Source organism: Schistocerca piceifrons, chromosome X, assembly GCF_021461385.2.
Source record: "Schistocerca piceifrons isolate TAMUIC-IGC-003096 chromosome X, iqSchPice1.1, whole genome shotgun sequence".
Taxonomy (NCBI): Eukaryota; Metazoa; Arthropoda; class Insecta; order Orthoptera; family Acrididae; genus Schistocerca; species Schistocerca piceifrons.
In genome coordinates this window covers 16,714,447-16,731,733 of record NC_060149.1, presented here as the reverse complement: position 1 = coordinate 16,731,733, position 17,287 = coordinate 16,714,447, and the positions used below count along the sequence as shown (strand labels likewise).

Here is a 17,287-nt window from a genome sequence, read left to right as displayed (position 1 = left end):
GCAAGCCATTTCATCTCCGAATCACTACAACAATCCCATCTGTATTCGTCTCTTGGTCTCCCTCTGCAAATTTTTACTCCATACGCTTCCCACCGATACTAAATTGACGATTCCTTGATGATTCAGAATGTGTCATATTGTATTCAATCTTTGCCACAAATTTCTTTTCCATCCATTTCTCTTCAGTACCTCCACCTAAGTTGCGCGATCTACCTATCTAATCTTCACGATTCTAATTTGCATTCTTCAGAAATTCTCTTCTGGCCATTGCCATTCTACATTTTATATCCTCTTTACTTCGGCCGTCATACACTGAAGAGGCAAAGAAACCGGTACACCTGCCAAATATCGTGTAGGGCCCCCACGAGCATACAGAAGTGGCGCAACACAATGTGGCATGGACTCGACTAATGTCTCAGGTAGTGCTAAAGGGATCTGAAACCATGAATCCTGCAGGGCCGTCCATAAATCCGTAAAGAGTGCGAGGGGACTGAGATCTCTTCTGAACAGCACATTGCAAGGCATCCCAGATATACGCCATAATGCTCATGTCTGGGGAGTTTGGTGGGCAGCGGAAGTGTTCAAGAGTGTTCCTGGAGCCACTCTGTAGCCATTCTGGACGTGTGGGGTGTAGCATTGTCCTGTTATAACTGCCCCAAATACGTCAGACACACAATGGACATGAATGGACGCAGGTGATCAGACAGGATGCTTACGTACGTGTCACCTGTCAGAGTCATATCTAGATGTATCAGGGGTCCAATATCATTCCTACTGCACACACCCGTACACGTCTATCCCCTCGATACAATTTGAAACAAGACTCGTCCAACCAGGCAATATGTTTCTAGTCATAAACAGTCCAATATCGGTGTCGACTGGCCCAGGAGAGGCATAAAGCTTTGTGTCGTGCTGTCATCTAAGGTACACGAGTGGGCCTTTGGCTCCGAAATTCCATATCGGTGATGTTTCGTTGAATGGTTCGCACGCTGACACATGTGATGGCCCAGCATTGAAATCTGCAGCAATTTGCGGAAGTGTTGCTCTTCTGTCATGTTGAAATATTCTCTTCAGTCGTCGTTGGTCCCGTTCTTGCAGGATCTTTTTCCGACCGCAACCATGTCGGAGATTTGATGTTTTACCGGAATCCTGATATTCACGGTACACTCGCGATATGGTCGTCCAGGAAAATCCCCACTTCATCGCTACCTCAGAGATGCTGTGTCCCATCGCTCGTGTGCCGACTATAACACCATGTTCAGACTCACTTAAATCTTGCTAACCTGCCGTTGTAGCAGCAATAGCCGATCTAACAGCTGCTCCAGGTACTTGTTGCCTTATATTTGAATACGCATGCCTATACCAGTTTCTTTGGAGCTTCAGTGTAATTTATTTTACTGATCAAGTACCATAACTCATATATTAGATTTAGTGTCTCATTTCCAAATCTAATTCCCACAGCATCGCTTGATTTTATTAGACTACATTTTATTATCCTTGTCTTTCTTTTGTTAATGTTCATCTTATATCCTCTTCTCACGACATTTTCCATGCCTTTGAACTGCAGTCCCAAGGCCTTTACTGTCACAGCGGACTATAGTATGTAAATGCCGTGTGGCTAGGGCCTCCAGTCGGGTAGACCGTTCGCCTGGTGCAAGTCTTTTGAGTTGACGCCACTTCGGCGACTTGAGTGTCGATGGGGATGAAATGATTATTATAAGGACAACACAACACCCAGTCCCTGAGCGGAGAAAATCTCTGACCCAGCCAGGAATCGAACCCGGGCCCTTATTAATGAGACGACCTGTCAAAATCGCGAGCTGCTGCGAGACGTGCAGGAAGAGAGGCAGAGCGGCTGTGGGACAGGGGCGTTACAGTCGCGCCGACTCCATTATCGTGTTTAGATGTGCTAGGTTTCTCGGTTGAGGATCCATGGAGCGAACAGCCCGATCTAGGTGGTTCCACAGATTCTCGATAGGGTTTAGGTCCTGTGGGTTTGGTGGCCAGGGGAGTACGGTAAACTCATTCTGGTGCTCTTCGTACACTGCGATCTGTGTGACACGTTGCACTGACCTTCTGGTAGATGTCATTGTGACGAGGAAAACAAACTGGTGGACACGGTCGCTAAGGACACATGTGCAGTTGTGTTGATCCATTGCGCCTTCCAGAATGACGAGATCACCCAGGGAATGCTCTGCGGCCTGGAGCCATCCGGCGATTGTGGCAGGGTTTTTGCTTTCAGATGTTTCGCACCGTGCACGCCAGCAGCCATCTGCCCCTCGATTCCTCCAGGTGACCAGTTGCACGTATTTTTGCCCGTACACATCTCCGCTGCCGTCGTTCACCAGCCGTGATGGCCCAAAGTTTCCTTGGCGTCAGTTTCAGATAGCGCCGTTTTGCCAAGTACGGTGTGCCTTACTCACGGCGGCACACAAACAGTTTACAAACTCAGCCATTTCGGAGATGCTTCCACCCTTGGCCAGATGGCTAAGGACTGTGTCCTTTCAGACTCACGTAAATCGCTCCGTTTCCGCATTAAGATAACTACTGCACTGTTTTCCTCGTCCCCTCGGCACGCTTTATGTACCCTCCACAGCTTGTGCTGCCACCTGCCATCTGTGAGTGGTTGTAGCACTTTGACGTCGAATATAGGCGGAGGCCACATTAAAGTTACTGGAGCGTGTACGACGGGCAAGAACGCTGCAACAATCTATGTTGGGTCGGTGGAAGTGTACGACATCACGCATCATCTTACGGCACATTGATTGTGTGGCGAAGACACTTTCAGTGTGCTCACATAGGTCTGGAAGTCGCAGAACGAAGTGGAGGATCACCTCTCGGTGAAGAATTAGGGACCACATGTGAAGTGGAGGCCCTGGTGCTTGATGAGCGGCATATCACAATTGCGGCAATAATCGAAAATGTGAAAAATCAAGCAGGTATATCTTATCAACAAATTGAATGACATTCGGAACATGCAAAATGATGGCGCCCACTCTGCTCCGTGAGTGGTTACATTCATTCAAAGTTCCCGGCTATTCAGAGCAGCAGCCGAGATGTTGTAGTTGTGTCGAGGCAGTCCGTATGACTTCTTTACCCGCCTAATCGTGACAGACGAGTGCTGCGTCTATCGCCATGACCTAGAGATAAAGGAGCAAAGTAAGAAACGGTAACACGTGGGTTCACCACCGGCGAAAACGACAAAGACCCGACCGCAACCGAAAAAAAGTAACGCTGAGTAGTTTTGGAACTGGGGTGTGTTTGTTTGACAACAGCACAACTCGTTGTCCACAGGTCACCGTCACACATGCTGCTAACAAATTTCACCTCGCCGTCCGTATTCATGAAAAACAGCACCCAGTGACGTTTTCCATTTTCTTCGGATCAGGAAATCATTGCGTTTCAGGCATTTCGAGAATGATCTCCGAGGTGGAACAATTCCTGAGCTGTCAGAATGTTACGCCATTTGGTTTCTGCCCCTCTAGCGGCGTGCTGTAGTACTGTGGCGCAGGGATTTAAATGTGTGCCATAACCGTAGAAATATGCCTGGAAACAAAGAAAAAATAAGGATTCGGAGAAATAAAGGAACGCGCCAGGCGATACTGAACCTACAACAGCTCTCAGATGAGAAGTTAAGGAAAAGAAAACTTACGTTTATAGCATTTCTAAACTTGGAACGAAAGCTTTTGAAAATGTTGCCTGGAAGATCTATTTGAAATTACGAAGATAGCAGGGGTAAAATACAGAGAGCGAAAGGATATTTGCGACTTGTACAGAAACGAGACGACACTCATACGAGTCGAGTGGCACGGAGGGAGAAGGGAGTGAGACAGGATTGTACACTATCCCTGCCGTCATTCAATGTATGCACTGAACAAGAAGTAAAGCAAACCAAAGAAAAATTTAGAGTAGGAATAAACGTTATGGGAGAAGTAATTAAAACTTTGAGGTTTGTCGATGACATTTTAATTATGTCAGAGACAGCAAAGGACTTGGAAGAGCAGGTGAACGGAATGTACAGCGTCTTGATAGGAGGATGTAAGATGAACATAAATAAGAACAAAACAAAGATAATGGAATGTAGTCGGATTAAATCAGGTGACGCTGACGAAATTAGATTAAGAAACGAGATACTAAAAGTAGCATATGAGTTTTGCTATTTGGGGAGCAAAATAACTGATGATGTCTGAAATAGAGAGGATATAAACTGTAAGCCAACAATGGCAATAAAAGTGTTTCTAAAGAAGAGAAATGTGTGAACGTCGAATGTAGATTTAAGTGCTGAGAAGCCTTTTCTGAAGTTATGTGTCTGGAGTGTAGCCATGTATGGAAGTGAAAAATGGACGATAAAGAGTTTAGACCAGAAGAGAACAGGGGATTTGGAAATGTGGTGCTACAGACGAATGCTGAAGATTAGATGGACAGATCACGTAACTAATGAGGAAGTACTGTGTGGAATTGGGGAGGCAAGAAATTTGTGGCACAGTTTCACTAAAGGGATCCGTTGATAGGACACACTCTGAGACATCAAGGAGTCACCAATTTAGTACTGGAGGCAAGTGTGAGGGGTAAAAATCGTAGGTGGAGACCAATAGATAAGGATGTACACTCTTTGACATAAAACTTGACCGGCGGCCGGCCGCTTCAGAGGCTAAGTCCGCGCCGATCGCGACATGGGACAAAAAAAAACTGGCCAACTCGCTAATTCTCTAAGTCCGGTTATCTGCACAATCTGGCAACACTGTAGACTGCGGCACTTCCTGGAGGAAAACTTGTCCCATGATAGAGAAACGCTAGGCTGATTACGCCTGTGGTCTAGCGGTAGCGTGCGTTGTTTCTGTTCATAATGTCAGTGGATCGAGAGTCAGTACTATCTGCGCAGCAGGAACCTTCGATTGTTTTGTAATTCTGCCTACTCGTTTTGTAACTACGCTGAAATGTCTGGAGACGAAGCACCTGTGCCGCCTCCAGTTATGTGGGCACAACGCCCCGGAGTCGTCTTCCTAACTGTGTGCCTGGAGGACTGCAAAGATCCTGTGATCAATATCGACACTGACAAGGTGTACTTCAAGGGTGTTGGTGGTACCGAAAGAAAGCTGCACGAGGTTACAATTCCGTTGTATAAAGAAGTGGACCCCGACAAGTCTGTACCATCTGTAAAAGCACGCAATATTGAGCTTGTACTGAAGAAGAAAGAATCGTCCCAGGGGTATTGGCCTCATCTCTGTTCTGACAAGCAAAAGCGGCACTGGTTGAAGGTGGACTTCAACAAGTGGAAGGATGAGGATGACAGCGACGATGAGACGGGACAGCCGGAGGACCTGGAAGAGATGATGCGACAGATGGGAGGCCTGGGTGGTGGTGGTGATTCGAAGCCCGTCTTTGACGACCTCGACGCTGAGTCGGACTCGGACGACGAAGAGCTTCCAGACCTCGAATAAAGTGAAACAGATGTGTTTTGTCCAGGCTGTCACCAGGACTTGAGGGGAGCCACCGATGCAACCACCAAACTAGGGGGGAGGGTTTCACTCTCGTGCAGAGTTATATTGTACACCAACCTGCCCCATCCCTCTTGACTGATAATGGGATCATTTAACATTAATCAGTGGTAGATGCAGCGTTACACAGAAGTGAAGACATGTTTTCCTTGCAATAAGTAACTAACTTGAAAATCATTTACTGTTAAGAGACCTGAATGCATCGTTGATTGATAACAGTAACACCACATTCTTAAAGTGCTTTAGGATTTGGAATTTATATCTAATGTTTCGTGTTAATTTGCTGGTAGATAATAGCAAAAACTCTCAGATGGCTGCAGTTTTCCTTGTTCGACTTGCTTTCCTCTGTTTGCACACTGAAATAAAACATTGTGTTCAACTACAGCATGAAGGTTTGCAAATGGGGGAAAACAGTGTTTTCATTTTGGAAAGCAAGAGTTTCTGTGGACATTCTAATGCCAATTTACTGTAGTGGTTGGATGAAAGTGTTAGAAATTGCTGCAGAGGATTTATTCCATAAATTTAAATTCATACTGTGCACTTAACTGTAGATTTTTTGAGGCCTCAATGTTTTTATTTTAAAATCTTGCCTGCTGCACTGAAATAAAAAGTACTTCCTAATGTGTTATTTTTATTGTGTTTAGATTGGTGGCAGGAAGAAAATTACAGTTTGCAGTTTGTGTTAAATGTTCCAGGACTTGATTTCTGTGGGGACGGTGGCATAACCCTGTTTGATTAGTTTCTCTTTATATTCCATGTTCTTTCATTTTTGTATATGTATAGAAGCTGGCCAATGTAAGTCTTTCCTTAGCTGTACTTTTTCAGTGTCCTGTGGATCAGGAATGTCTTTGTATGTACTGTGCATCGAGCTGTGGATTATGTAATGTTTTGGAGGAGAGCCAGCCGTTTGCCATAATCATCCAAAGTTTCAGTGACAATTCCTCATTCATTACCTTGATGGTGAACTGCAGTTTGTTTATTGTAAACGTTAAGAAACCTGCTTATTCAAGAAATGAAATAATGTAATTGTTGTTAAATAAATTTCTTAACTGGAAAAAAAAAAAAAAAAAAAAAAAAAGAGCAGGTGGTATAAAATATTTTTATAGCCTCTTCTGTCTGAATGCTGAAGACGTGAATGTAATGGTAGCGCAGATTCAATCTATTTCGCTTTGTGACACACCGATATCAAAATTTTATCCAGTAACGATTTTGCGGCAGATTTCCTGCAGACTGTCCTCCTCTGGACGCCGTATGCGGCAAAGCTCCGGGATCCATTTGCTGGCTACTGGCAGCGGCCGTGGCGACAGCAGCGGCGCTGCACTCCCCCGTTCTTTATCGAAAGCGCCTGCTACCGCTCATCGCTTTTGATGATTTAAAACGCTTTATTATTAAATGTTGCTCCACAGAAAATTTCTACAATTTCCATTCACGCTCAAAAGCAACGGAGACAGACGCCCTGATTAGTAGGCGGGTATTATATTACATTAATCGGCAAGAGCTGAGTATGGCCCGAAATTAATTTTATAGACTGGGACGAAATTAAACCACCTCACTACATTCGATGAAATTATAAATGCTTCATACCTCGTTTCTTTTCCTTTCAAACTCAATTATTTGTGCAACTTTTGGTCAATGTTTGGATGTTTTCGTCAAGCCAGAGTGAGCGTCTGTGGTGTAAAGTGTATTACAGTTCTTGTTTCATTCCTTATGGTAAGTCTATGCGATAAACTGTGTGAATACCTTGCAATGCATGCTCTGTAGCAGTGCAGGAACACTGCACATTTGGAGTTCCATGTATGGGTTCATGAAGTTTTTATTGTTGATCGGAAGTGATAGTTAAGGTCATCAGATTTAAACCAGAAAAATTTGTCGTTTTGAAGGTTTCAGAGAACGGAAAGGAATTGCTAACGCCGGTGTTAGAAAACGTCTACAGTTAAATGCTATTGCAAAAATTTAGAAGAAGGGAACTACATTAATGAACATGTGCACTTCATAAACAACCTTCTGACATGTTAGACCTATATGACGAACAAAGCTCAAATTTATATCGTTGACAGTCGGTTTGAATCTTTTCAGGGTCTATTTTACAGTGAAGCACCTTGGAATTCGCAAAGCAGAAATCCATGATATTAACTTAATTTACTAAGTCGAAATCGGACGAAGATTGATGTTTAAAGGCATTCTTCAGATTTCGCATAAGAAATTTTTACTAGCAGTTTGCAACTCCATTAATTAAAATGGAAAATAAAAGGTTGTACTCAGCGGCTTCTACCGTGATTCGAACTGCTATGTCTTATAGTACAAGCACTGCAACGCACAAGGGAACCTCTGAGCTAACGACACACTGGCGGCCAGAGGCGGAATATAGTCACTGCGATGTTGCCTGAGCCTCAAAACGCAACCTTAAACACACGAACTGAGGAGGTGGAGATTACTGTTTTAACGTCCCGTCGACAACGATGTCATTAGAGACGGAGCACAAGCTCGGATTAGGGAAGGATGGGGAAGGAAATCGGCCGTGCCCTTCCTAAGGAACCATCCCGGCATTTGCCTGAAGCGATTTAGGGAAATCATTGAAAACCTAAATCAGGATGGCCGGGCGCGGGATTGCACCGTCGTCCTCCCGAATGCACACACAAACAGGTGTTACTTATGTGAAGAACGCCATTCTTGGAGTCCACAAATTAAATATACTTTCTAATTGTGTCATCTTGCAGTGGATTATATCGTACGAGTCTTCGATGTGGAAAACGAATGTCAAGTGAATTTAGCGAGGTAACGCCGACCTACACCCGGAAGTAAATGCACTATCAGAGTGTTGACAAATACTTGCTACGACGCTGCCATTTCTAGGCTCTCTGACGAGGCAGCTCTTCAGCGAAATGCTTGCCGTGATTCTCCGATACAGTTCTTCAGAGTGGAGACGCGCGCGCACGTTTGGTTTTTATGCGGCGTTCTCCCCTGATGGTTTCTGACGTCGCCTTCTGGGCTATGTATACATATGAGACATTCAATTATCATTAATCCAGAATGATACAAGTTTCAGCTTCCGGCGTGGAAGAAGGCTGTTGACGCCGACATTATATCATTTCAACGTAGGGAAAGCAAAACGGATCATTCAATGTTTCTCATTCAACATAAAGCATGTGAGATAATTTTCCGTAACGTTCATAATCATCTAAAAATACAAACGAAGTAAAAATACACCGGAAGCTTATTCGAATTGAATATAACGCTTTGCACCTCGATGTCGAATTTGCCCACTTGCAATCTTTTGCAGCATACACATAGAATGTCATGATTACCACGAGAATGAAGAAATATGTTGGTAAGGATGGAAGCAAGAAGAGACGCAGTCAACAAATATTCTATTCCTCATGGCATTCATTTCATTTGACACGTAAGAAGAGGTAAAGCGGGAATTTACTTTCGTTAACACGAAAGATATGCCGCACATATTGATAACGAGGAAGTCTGCGTCTTCATACGTTTCCTCCTTGAAATCTGTATGCTCTATTATATACTAAGTAGCCCGATCATTGTTTCAGTAATGTTACCCTCTTGTTTGACCCCGTAACGATGAACAGATTCCAAATGCATGTCTCCCTTCCTGGGTTGTTTTTTGTGTTTTATTGCTTGGAATTCCTGAAGCAGACCACTGTGCCTTGCCCCCTCGTGGGTTAGGTCTCAAAACTAAACCGCTTTGTATCCAATGGCATAATTTATTCAGACAGCATCAGCATAAGACTATCAAACAAAGCCTTCCATTTACAGTTGCAGCACTCTAACCAGCACTGACCAAAGTGTAATCCACGGTCATGGTCCTAAATTACCAGCTGTCTGCTACTGTGGCAAAGTCCGTACTACACTGTCGATTCCGCAGCACCATTTTATCTGGTAACACTGTGTAGTTGCACAGTTGTGCTACCAGGTCTGTCCTCACACTGTCAACTTTATGTATCTCACTTCTCCTGTAGCGTAGATCACGAGGAGCCGAAGTAAATGAGTGTATTCTGCATGACGTAACATTCAGTATTCCCTTCTTTCATAGCTACTCTTCGTGTGCATCGATACCAAATAGGAATGCGAAAACTCTTGCGAGTGAGAGAATGACAATAACAATCGTAACAAGAACAAGCAAATAATGAATGATGTTTATTCCAACGCAGAACGAGAATGGCTTTAAATATAAAAATCTGTATCTATATCTATATCCATATCTATTGATCTTTGAGTTGGCACAATGCAAATATATTCTTAGCATTTAGTTACTGAATTTAGTTCTGGATGTTTGCAGAGAAAAGGAAAAGTCGGTACTTCTCGCTAGTGTAATATAATGTGAACCAGCAACTACCCTTTCCTTAGAACACGACTCAAGCAGGTCCTCAAGTAGGTAGCAAGGCACTGCTGCATTCTGTTCCCTGACATTGCTCTGATGACGGTTAATGCAGATAGTTCCGATTATGAAATACAAAACGTATTGCAGGTTAGTTCCTAGGATAGTAACATTAAATTTGCGTTGTAGACGGCACATGAACGTGACGACTATCCATATTACTCATCAATATAAAAAGACAATATTTAGGGAATTTAGCAGGATTACTCAAAATGAATTCTGAAATTGGGTGACTGACTGCACAGGTGCTAAACGTCGTCAAGAGTATACGATGTCCTAATCGCATTAGGAATATGAAGATCGTCTTCGACAGCTCTCAACTTTCACATTGCTATCTCCACCCTACTCCAGACAGCCCTCGGTGGAGTTGTACTACGTTGCCGATGTTATGGAAGGCCTTCAAACCGACAACAGACCACATATTGAAAAATACAAGCGAATTCTCTTGCAGCGTAAGCTTATTGTAACTAATCTAAAAATTATTGGAGAGGAACATTGTCCTATTCAAAAAAAGTAAAATGTTACACACTGTTGACGTCAAACGGACATTATCTATGTCCTGTCTTGTGTCCTACTCATCTATAATATCAAGTGTACTATGAAAATGATTATATATAATGGATGATAGGGTAATGCATTGATACCAGATGGTGGGGGCCGGCCGGTGTGGCCGTGCGGTTCTAGGCGCTTCAGTCTGGAACCGCGTGACCGCTACGGTCGCAGGTTCGAATCCTGCCTCGGGCATGGATGTGAGTGATGTCCTTAGGTTAGTTTGGTTTAAGTAGTTCTAAGTTCTAGGGGACTGATGACCTTAGAAGTTAAGTCCCATAGTGCTCAGAGCCATTTGAACCATTTGAACTATTTAACACAAAGTGACATTAAAAATTAAAGTTATTCACGAGCAGCTAGTTGAGAATATGTATGAACATTAAATGACACGACGAACTGAAATAATATGACGAAGAGTTCAGCGCTCACTGGGAATAGAGCCCCACACATATCGTTGTTGACTACACACAAAGAGACGTCAGCTACCGAATTTTTCTCCACCAGCTGCTCAGAATAGCATCTTGAACTTACAGTCATCTCGCAAATAGTTCTGTGTCTCACTGGGAGTTAAAAACGTCAGATATCGTTAGTGCTGACAACGAATGAAAATACATTAAAAATCAAAATTATTATCCACCAGCAGATAGGTGTTCTCATGATAGAGCTTGATAATACATAATTAAATCTTTAGTGCCGGGCCAGGATTCGATCCCATTCACGCGTAATATGTGAAGGTGTTGAGGAATCTGCAGTTTTGAACAAACAACAAATTGTAGCCGAGCTGTATTGCCACGAAGGGATCAAATTCCGCGTTAAGGGCGGTCTGAGTTGCATTCCCAGTTTAGAACCAATTTTATCGACATACAGAAGCTCAAATAAAAGATGGAATAAGTGTCCTGTGACCATACATAGCGTTTGTGTCGTCACTTGAAATAAATAACTAGTATAAGAAAGGTTACTGGTGATAGAGTTTCTACATGTCGCCACTCCAGACTTTATTGTGGTTCAACCTACCGCCTACTTGGTAAAGAAGGAATATCATCTTTAATGTGAATTTTCAGACCACGCAGCCATTATATCTCCTCACTTGGTGTAGCCAGGAGAGAATGGAATCTGTCTCTCCCTATCTAAAATCATTGACGGAAGTGGGAATCGAACCCAGACCATAGGTATAACAGCCTACCATCCGGCCAACAGACCACGGAATCCTCTTCTCTGCGAGTCATTTTTCTATCGTAACGCAGTTGCGCCACACTGGATGAGAATTCTGACACACAGTCTCCCTGTAGTAATTTGCAGCATGCTCAGTAAATTCATTTACTTGGTTGACCGAATCACCATGAACTAGCTGCCTCGGCTACCCAGTGCATACATTCGACTATTTTGTAATCACAGAAATAAAATCACGTAACTGCCACCTACACACAACTGCCAACAGTGTAGGATGCAGAAGTTTAAATAGGAAGTGTTCCTTTCCACTTGAGCTATTCTATTGCGCTATCTGTTACTAGAAAACGTCGTTCAGTCCAAAAGAAAAGCTGTAACTGTTTGTCTCTCAGAAGTCAAGACCTGGTCGTATGCATAATCTCACAGTGCTGTGGAATCCAAAAGTTCTGGAGGAATAGTTACCGAGCTCTGGAGCTGCTGTAGCTACGTGTCAGCTTGTAGCATAGATAAGATGTCGCGAGTTCGAATACATTCAGTGCTACATTTTTTAAAACGCAATTCTGCTCTCTGCTGAAGGTATCAATCTAATGGAACTTTGAACATAATTCCCTTCACTTCTCAACCCAAAGTAGTCGCATGTGGAAAAAGGGCTAACTACTGTGACATTTTGTTCTATTCAGGTTTAATAGACAGCAGGCAGCAGATGCATCTCGAAGATGTACAGGGAGAGCGCATCGTGCCATAATATGTCAGAAAAGTATTTTCTATATTAGCCGTCGTGTGGTAGTGATATTTTATTCTTCTTCAAACTTTGTTTGACAGCTTTAACTCAGAACAAGTTTTCTACATGCATGTAATCAATAAACTGCATGTGCATTGTCAGACTGTCATAGGTAACATCTGAGAATTCGCACATATCGTTGATGATTAATTTCTCTCTCATGTTTACTATTGTTTTAACAACACTAAAGGAAACCTTACGAAAATTGTGCACTGTATTATAAGAAATGAAATAAAACTAACCATGGTATCCTTACGACGAAAGTATCTGTAAACAAGCATGCCTCTATCGACACGAGTTAGTAAAATACTACTCACTTAGATTTTGATTGGGTCTGTGTTTAATTGGTATGCTGTGTCATACTCAAGAGGTATGCAAATGTGGCATTTCATAAATATAGTTACGTATTCCTAGAAACCCAAAATTCGCTTGTCAGCAGCGGAAAGAGGCGTTACCTGTTGTGCAGCATTGTAAGTTTTTCAACATTGCACTATGAGCTGAAAGCATTTTCTTGCGATTTCCTTATTGATGTTTGATCTGACTGCTTGTAGCTCTTTCACAGAAGGGATAAAAACGTTACAGTCAGTGAGACTGGAACTGCGAACCGTAACAGACGCTTTTTCACAGTTCAGCACGTTACCACAGAGCTGGCGAGGAGGTATGGGTCTTAGCTTCCTATTACGACGGCAATAGTAACTACAACTCGTAAACCGCTATTTGAATGTCGAGATTAGTTGCGGTTTCCACCTGCAACGACTTTCCTGGGCTGGAAACCGTAAATTTTCAATCTTTTGTTACCCTGCAAGCGATAATAACTCGGATTATTCAATGGAAATGACAGGTAAAATCAAGTGAACTTTGAGGCTTAATTCCGTACACACCAGGAAGTAACTCGTCGATCACAGGGTTGCCAAACATACGTTGCCTTGTTGCCAAATCTCAGTTACAGTACCAGCAGGAAGAAGACGAACCGATGTGATCCTACAGCGGTCTGGGAAGTGACCATAGCTGGTGTCTCCAAGTCACGGCTGCTACGGCCTGGAATACGTAATGCGTCTGATTCGCTTTCTGTAACTAGGTTTAGGGACTGGAGCGTAGTTACTAATAATACTCAGAACTGACTGCAAACTGAGCATCATAAATCAGTAACTCTCATTGTTGTTTTTATATTTCTTTCGTAAGTGTACTCAAAACTAAGAAAGTCATTCACAGGCGTTTTCGTGCCTCGCCGATAGTCGAGCACAACATACAAATAAAAATAAAAAAGAATGTGTGTGTGTGTGTGTGTGTGTGTGTGTGTGTTTGTGAGAGAGAGAGAGAGAGAGAAATAAAAAGCAATGAGAGAGAGTGTAAAAAATTGTTGTAAAGAAATTGAATCAAGGTATTTAAAGAAATCTTTCATTAAAATGACACGTTCCATATCATTACGAAATGTCGTATTCATGATCTATGGAACAAGAGTTAATCTAATGTAATCTAATCTAATCTAATCACATCATATTGATGATTAGCCATGAAGAGTCATGACTTACCGAAATTTTGGCCAATACCAGTAACCAAATCTAAACTTGAAAATAAAAGACGACAATTTTTGTAATAAACCGTGACTCCTATCAAGACCCTTTCGTCCCTGTTATTGAACCACGAAAGATGTCTGATATACCTCCATTCTGAAGTAACAAAGTGTGCATGCATTTAAAGATGAAGTGCATGATGTGAAGGTCTGTGACGGAGATACGAACCCAACACGTAATCCGATTGTTAACTAAGAAAAATCAAATGTTACGTATCGGTTTTTCTTACGAGCCGCTAGGTGTCTGAATCTAAAATAAGGATACAAACTTTTGTGCCTAAGCGACAATCGAACTGCACACCTACCGTGCATCCACGAATATAGCTTAAGTTTCAGTTGCTTACTCATGAACAGTAAGATGTGTGCGTGTTTGACCAGAAATAACGACACCTGTTGCCATTGTTGGAAACACATGAACAGACATTGAAATTGCGCGTTAATTTTCACTAGCAGGTGGGTGTGCACTTGATAAAGCTAGAAATGAAATTATGAATATTTTTGTACTGGATCAGGTTTCAGACCCACATACTTACCTTTGGAGGAGACCTAGAGAAGATTGCAGTCTTGGGAAAAGGAACGAAATGACTGAACTATACTGTTCCGAGAGATTCAGATCCTCGAAAGAGGAGATACGAATTCGAATCACAGTCCAGCACCAAATTTTTAAACGTCTCTAGTTCAATCAAGTACAAATAAAATAAGAGCCCTGTCCCTTTAAATGGCTATCGGTTCATCAAATAAAATAAAATTTTCTAATGTAAGTAAGCTTACTGGCGACTGTATTTCTGTTTACCATGACTTCCGCTGTGTCATTTCCCAACGTAAACCGGCTCTGCCCAGTTGGTAATGAAGGAACGTGATGTTTAATGCGGATTCTGGATTATAACGTCTTTCTCTTGAGGTTACCAGAGGTAAAATAAATCTGTTTGTGCCTCTTAAAAGTAAATGCCTGAACCCACGCATTGCACCTGTGATAGCTCGTTCCACCATACCATTGTGGCCACATTACCCAGCCCCAAGAGTGTGCTGTAACGGATGATGTGCTTAGCTTACAAAATTAGTCACGGTGGAAAAAATGCGAGTCTATTAAATGGTCGAGTAGAAGCAAGCTTCTGACGCAGAGATTATGCTATTCTCATGTGATCAGGATGTAAAGACTCTTCTAGGCATCATAGGCTGGATGTGAAGCCATTTTGATTTTTCACAAATTCAGCAAATTTCTTAGTTCGAGAAAATCCACTGTGAAGTGTGAAGTTGCCGGATAATTCGATTATTACTGTTATTATTACTATCATTTTATTCAAACCGCTGCTGGAACACGACCGTAGTCTTCAGGTAAAACGCGAGACCAGCTAATATGACGTCTGGCGACCGAAAGCACATATCGACAAAATATTTATCGCCCCTTTCCTCTCGGTGCTGAAGCTATGAGTGTAATTGAAGCGAATCTACAATATCATATTAGCTGGTCTCGCGTTTTACCTCAAGACTACGGTCGTAGTCAAGAGTAATGTACTAAGACTGGAGTCAAGACTTCCTCTGGGAAGTGCCGCAGTCTACATGTTGCCAGATCGAGCATATTGCCAGACATAGAATTCTGAGAGGAGCACGACTGTATTGTCCACCTTACGTGAACGACTCGGCGGTCAATTTTTTGGACTGAGACTGTATCTACAACACATATTGCACGCTGAAGACCCAGAAGAATTAAAAAAAAAGTAGTTTATGAGAGCAACGTTAACCATAGCGTTCGAAGTATTCATAGTATTGTATACGTGTGTGTAAACGCCTTCCAATGACCACTCAAGAAAGAGAAGGATACACAGTCTAGCTCCAATATTATAAATATGCCTCAGTTTGTGGATGAACTCAGACTTAGGTTGATAATAATTGTGAAAATTTAGCAGCACTGTACCCATTGGTGTTAAACTCGTTTTCAACCAATGATTCCCACAGCTACAAGGATACTACTTGTGATACCTCTTAGACAAAATACTTAAGCAGTGTTATCAGACGAAAAGATCAACCTGACACAAACTGTGGGAAGTTTGTTTTACAACCTTCGTACCTGGATATTCAGCTTTTTCCTATTTGAGATATCTGTGATTGTTGCTGCTTAAGACGATTTAAGCAGAAACTAAATTCCCTCAGCTTCGACAATGTTTAAAGAAATCGTCTTATTGGCACTAAATCGTGGTTTGTGAATTGTTTACCGGCCGTACTCTGGCGTATTTTGCCGGTTGGAAGGCAAAAGCTTACTGACAAATTTCACACAGAAATTACTGTTACAGTGTACTTATGGAGCCAAATGAGTGAATTGCGTATTTTCCGGTGAGAAAGAGCACTGGCAAACAGTCTTCACTACATTAGGTTATTTAAACTGGTGTCACTCTGAGCTAGAATTTATGGTCAGCGACTAAGTGTAAGGTCAACGTTTCGGATGCGAGTTTTGCGACTGTGAAATACTTTCCTACATTATAGAAGCGAATATTAAATTTGAACTAATATTGCGAAAATTTTGTACTTGGGCGTTTTTGTTACCAAGTAACGTCTTGGTCAATTACTTTAGTTTTAAAGTAATCTACGAGTAATTGCTGGTGTTTGATATTAACATGAAAAGGATTCCGTAGACAGGGAAAGAACCTGTTCATGAGAAACTACATCTATAGTGACCAAAAGGCATTAAATGATGTTCAAGCACTTGTGTTACAGCAGCGGTATGAATAAAATGATAGTAATAATAACAGTAATAATCGAATTATCCGGCAACTTCACACTTCACAGTGGATTTTCTCGAACTAAGAAATTTGCTGAATTTGTGAAAAATCAAAATGGCTTCACATCCAGCCTATGATGCCTAGAAGAGTCTTTACATCCTGATCACATGAGAATAGCATAATCTCTGCGTCAGAAGCTTGCTTCTACTCGACCATTTAATAGACTCGCATTTTTTCCACCGTGACTAATTTTGTAAGCTAAGCACATCATCCGTTACAGCACACTCTTGGGGCTGGGTAATGTGGCCACAATGGTATGGTGGAACGAGCTATCACAGGTGCAATGCGTGGGTTCAGGCATTTACTTTTAAGAGGCACAAACAGATTTATTTTACCTCTGGTAACCTCAAGAGAAAGACGTTATAATCCAGAATCCGCATTAAACATCACGTTCCTTCATTACCAACTGGGCAGAGCCGGTTTACGTTGGGAAATGACACAGCGGAAGTCATGGTAAACAGAAATACAGTCGCCAGTAAGCTTACTTACATTAGAAAATTTTATTTTATTTGATGAACCGATAGCCATTTAAAGGGACAGGGCTCT

At 42.2% G+C, this 17,287-nt stretch overlaps 1 protein-coding gene across 1 annotated transcript; it reads left to right on the top strand.

Annotated features, from left to right (window-relative positions):
* The first annotated feature begins 4,873 nt into the window (after nucleotides 1-4,873).
* On the top strand, nucleotides 4,874-6,119 carry LOC124721677 (prostaglandin E synthase 3-like). The gene has a single exon (XM_047246750.1). It carries the CDS (start codon nucleotides 4,938-4,940, stop codon nucleotides 5,439-5,441), a length of 504 nt encoding a protein of 167 aa, XP_047102706.1. The 5' UTR covers nucleotides 4,874-4,937; the 3' UTR covers nucleotides 5,442-6,119.
* The last annotated feature ends 11,168 nt before the right edge of the window (nucleotides 6,120-17,287 follow it).

Coding starts and splice junctions, on each gene's coding strand:
- LOC124721677 (XM_047246750.1), top strand. CDS start 4,938: ATGTCTGGAGACGAAGCACCTGTGCCGCCTCCAGTTATGTGGGCACAA.